Source organism: Papaver somniferum, unplaced genomic scaffold (genome assembly GCF_003573695.1).
Source record: "Papaver somniferum cultivar HN1 unplaced genomic scaffold, ASM357369v1 unplaced-scaffold_33, whole genome shotgun sequence".
Classification (NCBI taxonomy): Eukaryota; Viridiplantae; Streptophyta; class Magnoliopsida; order Ranunculales; family Papaveraceae; genus Papaver; species Papaver somniferum.
This window is the reverse complement of record NW_020644373.1, coordinates 758,230-766,973: the sequence shown is the minus strand read 5'-3', so window position 1 is coordinate 766,973 and position 8,744 is coordinate 758,230. Positions and strand designations below refer to the sequence as shown.

At 37.8% G+C, this 8,744-nt stretch overlaps 1 protein-coding gene across 1 annotated transcript; it reads left to right on the top strand.

Moving 5' to 3' along the window:
- Window positions 1-4,544: 4,544 nt before the first annotated feature.
- On the top strand, window positions 4,545-8,457 carry LOC113342026 (protein NBR1 homolog). The gene is made up of 7 exons (XM_026586688.1): window positions 4,545-4,787; window positions 5,466-6,505; window positions 6,661-6,763; window positions 6,854-7,120; window positions 7,285-7,434; window positions 7,508-8,029; window positions 8,125-8,457. Exons 1-7 carry the CDS (start codon window positions 4,764-4,766, stop codon window positions 8,224-8,226), a joined length of 2,208 nt encoding a protein of 735 aa, XP_026442473.1. The 5' UTR covers window positions 4,545-4,763; the 3' UTR covers window positions 8,227-8,457.
- The last annotated feature ends 287 nt before the right edge of the window (window positions 8,458-8,744 follow it).

The following is an 8,744-nucleotide window of genomic DNA, read 5'->3' as shown; positions in this document are numbered from 1 at the left end:
ATAGACTAACTCCAATATACTTTTCTAGAGAATCAACTAGACAGTCAGACTCAATCTAGATTAAAGTATATTGAGGAGTTAATATCTCTCTCTTGATTTGATTTACTCGAGCTAATAGAATCAGCGAGTCTTTAATCAAATACAAGGGATAACTTGGATGGTAACAAAGACCAATATCCAAGGATCAATCAATGACAATCAACAACCAAAGGTTGGATTACTCTAATTGATGATCTAACACACAACCTGTATTATTTCAATTATAAAGATAAACAATATAATGCGGAAACTGAAATACACAGACACCATAAATTTTGTTAACGAGGAAACCTCAAATAGAGAAAAACCCCGGGACCTAGTCCAGATTGAACACACACTGTATTAAGCCGCTACAGACACTAGCCTACTCCAAGCTAACTTCGGACTGGATTGTAGTTGAACCCCAATCAATCTCCCACTGATCCAAGGTACAATTATGCTCTTATGCCTCTGATCCCAGCAAGATACTGCGCACTTGATTCCCTTAGCTGATCTCAAACACAACTAAGAGTTGCTACGACCCAAAATCGCAGGCTTTGACAATAAACAAATATGTCTCACACAGACAAGTCTATCAAAGGATCAATCTGTTTCCCACAGATAAAACCTAAAGGTTTTGTTCCGTCTTTTGATAATAATCAAGGTGAACAGGAAATAATTGATAATTCGGTCTTATATTCCCGAAGAACATCCTAGATTAATCAATCACCTCACAACAATCTTAATCGTATGGTAGCAAAACAAGATGTTGCAGAATCACAAACGATGAGACGAAGACGTTTGTGATTAATTTTTATATCTTGCGTATCGGAGATATCAATCTCAAGCCAATCAATCTGATTGTACTCGTATGATAGAAGATGCAAAATTAGATCACACAACTACGATAAAAGTAGTATCGGTCTGGCTTCACAATCCCAATGAAGTCTTTAAGTCGTTAACCCGGTTTGAGAAAAGAAAACCAGAGGTTAAAGGAGAATCGGCTCTAGTATGCAAACTAGTATCACACGTAAGGTGTGGGGATTAGTTTTACACAATACTAGATGTCTCCTTTATATAGTCTTTCAAATCAGGGTTTGCAGTCAATGTTAGCTTAGTAAAAAAGCATTCAATATTCACCGTTGGATGAAAACCTGATTTAGATTCTAGCTAATATTTCTCAACCGTTAGATCGAAAACTTAGCTTGTTACACACACTTGACAATGCACGCTTCTAGGTTTGTTAACCGTAGCCAAACGTATGCACTTGTTGGTTCAACAATAGTTAACCAAAAGGTTAGCCATATGAGCATTTCATATCAACCATGTTCCCATGTTCTTCTTTACCATAACTAGTTTAAATGACTTCCAATGAACTAGTTAGAGAGTTGTTCAATTGCAAGGAAATCTTATGTACTACACAAGACACAATTGAAGCAAAAATGATTTGATTCACTTGAATCGGCTAATGAAATTTTATAGCCATGGTTTGCAAACTGCATTCCTTAGTCTTTTTAAGTTTAAGTTCAGAAATCATCTTCAGATATATAACCTTCTTAAGTTCGCAGACTAGGTTCGCGGACTTAAGTAACAGGGTAGAGTTTACAAACTCCAGCAGAAAATCTCGGCAAAAGACCTTCCGCCAGTTCGCGAACTGGTACTCACGCAACTAGTTTGTCAACTCCAGCAGAATTTCTCGTGATGAGAAGTTCGGGAGTTTGCGGACTGAGTTCTAGGACTTGGCAACAAGCCATTCTTCCGGTTTTTCTTGATCAACAAAGTTTGCAAACTTTAGTTCAAGGAATATGACTTATACATAAATGTGTTTCCACAACAGCTTATGTCCATCATTGGTTATGTAATCTAAACTCTCATTTCAATCATTGAAACATTCTTAGAGGACGTTATACAGTTGTTACACCATTTCTCGTCAAAGCAATTTTCAAAGTGATTGAAACATATCATGACTTTCGTCACTAGGTAAATATAAACTTGATCGAAGCGAAAAGCTTACAGACACATATTTTAAGATATAGATAGGCGAGGTATACTCGGCTCGAAATACCAAATGTGTATAATCCAAGTCTATATATATATATCACACGACTTCTTGTCTCAAAGTAGGAGATAGAGTAGATAGACTTTTGAGTGATAGATAAGTTCAAGTCCTCACGTACCTTTTTGTCGAGAAGTTCCACCGGTTCCTTGAGTAGTTCTTATTCTTGTATGATGAATCGCCATGAAGTCCTTGATCTCAACTACACTTTCTATCCTAGTTCGAGACTTAGCTATAATAGACTAAAAATCAAGACTTATAGTTTTGATCACTAACATTGACAAACATGCTTGAGATAGCAACGCATGCGAGGTTGACCGAGCAATGCTCTAACAGAGGCTGCATCTGACTGTTGCTCGCGATTTCCGTTACTTTCAATGATCTGTTGCTGTCTATTTTTTCCCTGCGTTTTAGCTGGGCCAATGACCTTTTACTACAAAGCTTAAGATCACCATGCGCCTGTGGAACTCCAGCTAGACTATGGGAAGTACATACCTGTGAAACCAAACAATTATCAAAACTCCGCGCGAGATCAGACAAACAATAGTAAATCTAAACAATAAACATAAAATTACTTTAGTTTGAAGAGAAGAATCATGTAAATTTTGCTGATTTTGTTCGGCACTGAGTTGTTTTTCCCTTTCTTTTTCCCAACGTTTCCGCTGTCCCATGGATCTTTTACTGCTAAGGTTGAGATAAGCATCTTTTGGTGGCATATTTGCTGTAGAAACTGTGTCAATATATTGCAGACGGTTAACTGATGGAACAGAATCAAGGTTACGCTTTGATTTAATATGTATGATTGGGACTCTGGATCCATACATTGATTAGTGTTTAATATGTGTTGCTCTGGTTCTATAAAAGGCAGTTCTATAAAGGCATACTCCTTGGAGTTTCGTCTGAGACGGGACTTTTAGATCATTCCTGGCCGTCCAATTCAAAACTCCATCCGGATTATTCCGACCGCCAGATCAGAGTCTTGGTTCAATCCTGTCCGTTTAATGACTTTCAAATCTCAGAGTCAAAGTACATCTTTTTTTATGATTTTTGTTAATGGGAGAGCAAAAAGGAATCTGAGGAGAGCACACATCGTAGTTGACTCGCAAATCAAGACCTATTCAACACATTATTATGACTCGGACGTACCCATTTTAAATAGGCCCACCTACTCCACAAAGATAACACCCCTTCTCTGTCTACTCCACCAGGTCAAGACCTCCATTAAAGCACCCCAAAGGCTTTCTGAACTCTTTATCATCCCTCTGATGCAAGTGGTGTGGCTTGATACGATCCTATTCTTGTAATCTCATACTTTCATTTCTATCCAATTCGGTCACAACAACATATTATGCACAAACGATCCCACTAGTCGTCTTACCAAACACATTAAAAAACGGAAATATGATCAATCAAGCCATTTCACATGACGTATCATGTGGATATCGAACCTTAGATCCAAAATCGAAACAGTTCAAAACAGAGTTAAGAATAGGATCAATCCGGAAAGCAGCACTGTATTAATTATTAGTGGTTGGATTACAAATACCTAATTTAATTGTTAGTGTGATTTCATATCACAACAAAGATATGCTCTTATGATCTACTGATCTTCGGAAGTTTTTGGAATCACTATATTTTAAACAAAATCACTGAATAAAAATTAAATTATTAGGAAAGTAAAAATCTTATTTAGAATTTCTGATATATCGGTTGTTATGTCTGTTTTTCATTTTAGTTTATGCTTCCATCGACATTCATCGTCCATTGTTGTTCATGGTGGAGTTGATTGGAGAACAAAAAGAGTGTAAAAGCATTTCTAAAAGAAGGTGCAAACAATCTTATATGAATTTTTAATTTAGTTCTTTTATCTATGAGATCTATATATATAGAATAAATATATGACCTTATATTTAAAATACCATCACCAACGGTGAGAATTTCAACCCCTAGAATTAAAAGAAGATTAGTTAAAAACATGACGTGGAGATGCAACCGGAGGTGTAGATAACAGTTTCTTGAACACCTTCATATTTAATAATTGGTCCATCCTAACTTGTAAGACCCTACTGTTGGAGATGAATTTATACCAAACAGGGTCTAAAATCTTATTGTCACTAAAAATAAATAAATCTACACTCTGTTGAAGATGCTTTAAACGCATAAATGGTGTTCGTACATTGGGCGTATTTTGTAAGGTTAATTTGGTCCGAATTAGGATAATATATCGAATAGGTTCAAGTTATCGAGTCAATCACGGTTTATACTCTCCTCGAATCTGTTTTGGTTCTCCCTCTAACAAAGAACTTTTTATAACAATGATATGGTGAGTGATTCAGCTCTCTAACGAGGACCCGTATCCACGTGGCGCTTAGAAAGAACAATCTAGATCCGGAAAATATGCAAAGCAAATATCTCCACGACTCCATCCAATAGTTTTCTTTGTAACCAAGAAAAACCCAATGAAGCGGTCCGTTTTCTCCTTGTGAATGCCCAGGAAAAAGTCTCTATATAAACCAAAACTAACCATATTTATATTTAGGATAGTACAATTTGCACTTAAATCTCTCTTTAGAATCATTCTTACTTATCCGCAAAAAATCCAAACTAGACCTGGTTTGTTTGATCTAAATAACCCTTTTATCTCCTTTACTGAAGATTTCTCAAGGATCAAGCTATTTTTCCCTTTACAATGGACTCTAGTCTTGTGATCAAGGTTTGATACTACTTCACCTCTCTTATTATTCAACCATTATTCTGATTTTCTTTTGATGATCAGAATTATTAAGTAGTTTTTTTTTTCTGGTTAAGCATGCAATTGATGATGTGAATCTGTTTATACATTGAACAATTTTGGTGATTTTTACTTTCTAAGTCTGCTGAGCTTATCACCGATCAAAAAAAAAAAAAAGTCGGTTGAGCTTATTGTTTTTACCTTTGTTGTAATTTTTATGTTCTATGCCCTAAAAAGTTAACTTTTTAATGGTGATATTAGTCTCAGTTTTATTTCTAGGGTATAAAACAATCAATGAATTGAAGCTAGAGATGCTTTAATTGTTTTTCAAATCGGTAATTAGGGTTGAAAATTTAAGTCATGGTTCACGGGTTTGTATTTTATTGTATTTGATGATAGATTTTTTTTTCGGATGAGATTAACCTTATTGTAATTGTTTTTTCAGTTGAATTAGTTTTTTTTTTCCCAGTTGAATTAGGTTTTATTAATGTGAAGTGGATCTCGGCAGTGATTAATTAGAATAATATCTTAGTGTGAGCTATTGATTCTGAGAAACTTTAAGTGACACATGTTGAGTATTCCAAGCTAGCACATGCAAGCATATAATTGTTTACTTCTGCAAATGATGATATTGTCTTATTTGGTTTGACACTGTTCTAGGTTAAGTATGGAGATATGCTTAGACGCTTTACTGTGACTGTGAACGCAAATGGCATCCTGGATATGGGTATGGCTGGCCTGACTGCAAAGATTTGTTCTCTCTTCAAGTTCAACTTCGTTGACGATATCACCCTTACATATATTGATGAAGACAAAGATGTAATAACACTTGTTGATGATGAGGATCTGCGTGATGTCATTGGGCAGCGCCTAAACCCCCTGAGGATAAATGTGCTCTTGAAAACCAGTAGTGGCGAAATGTTTGATGCAACATCAAGTGGATGGTCTACTCCCTCTTTGCAGCAGCAGGGTAATCAATTGAACCGCATCAATTCTGGCCTTAACGAGGCTTTGAAATCTCTTCCGGACCCACTGGGGGATGTGCTGTCCAAGCTTTCTTCTGACTTGGCATCAAAGGCTGTTTCCTCTGCTCCAGTATTATCTGAACTTGTAGAGCGTTTTGCGAAGTTGGGTATGACAACTTCCCAGTCACAGGGTAATGGATCTGATCTCTCTGCAGATAATAAAGTAAATGAAAATGCCAAGAAATCATCCTCTGCTTCTGAAGCGCCCTTGGACCCAACCAAAACAACCAAGGCTAAGGGTATCAGTTCCTCTACTTCTGATTTGTCATTTGATTATCTTTCCGAACCTCAAAATGCGCCGAGTGGAAAATCATTTGCTGCTGGAAGCTCTGGTTCTTCCACACCTATGATGATACCAGCGCCAAATCCAATTCCTCAGGCTCCATCCGCTCCTGCTAACCCAAACCTCAAGTGTGTTTCCTCATGTGGTGAGAAAAGGGAAAAGCGGGGAAGTGGTAGCGGTCAGCTTTCTGCACCCAATCATGGCCCCCCAGTTAGCGGGATGATTGGAGGAAATTCATCTGAAGCTGCGCCTATTGCTGGATACTGGGGGGTTCCTCCATTTAGAAGGAGCTATAGCCACTTTGACAGCACCGGTCGTGTGTTCCACAAGGGTGTGCAGTGTGATGGTTGCGGGGTACATCCTATTACAGGACCTCGGTTTAAGTCCAAAGTGTAAGAATATAATTCCTTTTTTTTTTTTTTTGAAGCGTTATATATATATTATGATAATTAGTTAAGAATCTCTTTTGACTGGGTGTCTTTTTTTTTTTCTTTTTCAATTAGTTAAGAATCTCTTTTAATTTGCTTACATGGGTGTCTTTTTGTAGGAGAGATAATTATGATCTCTGCAGTATTTGCTTCTCGGAATTAGGGAGTGATGCTGAATACACCAGAATAGACAAACCCATCTTTTACCGATGTCCTCGTCCGGTAAGGAGCTGGAATATTGTGTTGTGAATATAGAACTGTTCTAGCATCTAATTTTGTCTGGTAGTGACAGTGTGCTTTTATTATTTGCAGCGTCCTTTTGCTCACGGTCCAGCGCCACCCAGCCCGTATCTACCGCATATCTTGCAAGGCCGCGAGAAGAAGCAACAGCTCCCATATCTCCAGAGCCATTTCATTCAAGATGTGAACATTCCAGATGGGACTCTGGTTGCCCCATTAACCCCATTCACTAAAATATGGCGTTTAGTCAATAATGGCACGATTCCATGGCCCTGTGGATCACAACTGGTATGGAACGGCGGATACCAGTTCACTACTACCGGTTTAGTTTCTGCGCAGGTGAGCTTTTCTTGTAGTATTCTGTTTTTTTTGCATAATGGAATTCTGTTTGCAAAGCAAATCATGATTTATCTTAGTTTCTTATCTTGTTTGAGATTTCTGGATGTCGGAGTGAGTTGCAAGTTAGAACATAAATCTGATTCTGACTGCATCTAAACTTTCAGATTCCTGGTGATGGATGCCCTGTTGGAACAGAGCTAGACATTGCAGTTGATTTTACAGCACCAGCTGCCCCTGGACGGTATATTTCTTACTGGAGGATGATGTCACCTTCTGGTGAAATGTTTGGGGAGCGGATTTGGGTACTAATCGAGGTATATGCTAGCACTGTATTACTTGGGAATGATTCCAGTCAGTGCTTTATTAATGTTTCCTGTGTGGTGACAGGTTGATACTTCATTACTCGACTCTTTGCCTGACTTGAATGCTCCACCATTCCGTAATGCTAAGCCAAAAACTCAGATTATAGACATGAACACTGTGCATGTGGATGTCGAAGAACCTCAGAATGTGAATTCTGATAAAAATGCTGAATCAGTGAAGCCAATGGTTGATGAAGTTATGAGTGAGAAAGAGCTTGATGTTGATAGACCTGTTGCTGTTGATGGTTTGGGTTCTAGCAATTCAGTTGTTGTTTCTCCAGAAGTAGCTCCTGCATTGCCATCTTACCCGGTCATTGATTCCTCGGTCGTTCCACCTCCTCTACCTGATGCACGTACTGTAGAAGGCAATGATATCAATAACAATGTAGAGGAGTCACTTCTGAAGGAGCTGGCAGATATGGGTTTTAAGGAGATCGACTTGAACAAAGAGATCCTACGTCTGAACGAGTACAACCTAGAGCAGTCGTTGGATGATCTCTGTGGTGTTTCTGAGTGGGATCCAATCCTTGAGGAGCTCCGAGAGATGGTAGGATTTACCTTAATATCATGAAAGCCACCTTTTCTTTTTCCTCTGAGATGCATCATATGTTTATATTCACTTCAATATTGGTTTTCTTGCAGGGATTTCCTGACAGAGAAACAAACAAAATGTTGCTGATCAAGAATGGAGGAAGTATTAAGCGCGTCGTGATGGATCTCGTTGCTGGGGAGAAAACCGAGTAGAAATCTGTCTTTTAACACTTCCTTTAATGTATCTGTAGATATTTATGTTTTTGTTGAGAACGAAAACTATATCTCCTAGTAGTAAGTGCAGCTGACATTATCACTTGCAAGTGATATGCCTTGTTCTATTTTATGTTATATTGTCTTTTGGATTTGACCCAGGAATATTATAATTTGGTACTCTTACTTTCTTGAGTAAATATAAGTTGGGAGCAGTTTATATTTTCTTTACTTTGTGATTTTCTTTTCTTCTTGCCTTTTGTTATTCTGTGTTATTGTAACAATCCTGTTAAAGTGGGGGCATGTTCCATTAGAGGGGCGGCAAGTGTGATAACAATGTCCCTCTAGTTAGTTAGGGGGTGTAAATTGACTAGATTACCCTTTTCACCTTAATTGGACTAATTAACCTAATGGATTCTGATCTCTTCTCTCCTCCTCCTCCATTAAAATTGAAATTTTCATCATCCTCGATTTGAAAAATTGATACTCGTTGATTGAAAATTATATTCGAAAAATTC

What these genes read in the sequence shown, in the direction of transcription:
- LOC113342026 (XM_026586688.1), top strand. Translation starts at nt 4,764, where the DNA reads ATGGACTCTAGTCTTGTGATCAAG. An exon ending in CCGGTTTAGTTTCTGCGCAG is followed by an intron (nt 7,121 to 7,284) that starts GTGAGCTTTTCT and finishes CTAAACTTTCAG; the next exon opens with ATTCCTGGTGATGGATGCCC. An exon ending in GGATTTGGGTACTAATCGAG is followed by an intron (nt 7,435 to 7,507) that starts GTATATGCTAGC and finishes GTGTGGTGACAG; the next exon opens with GTTGATACTTCATTACTCGA.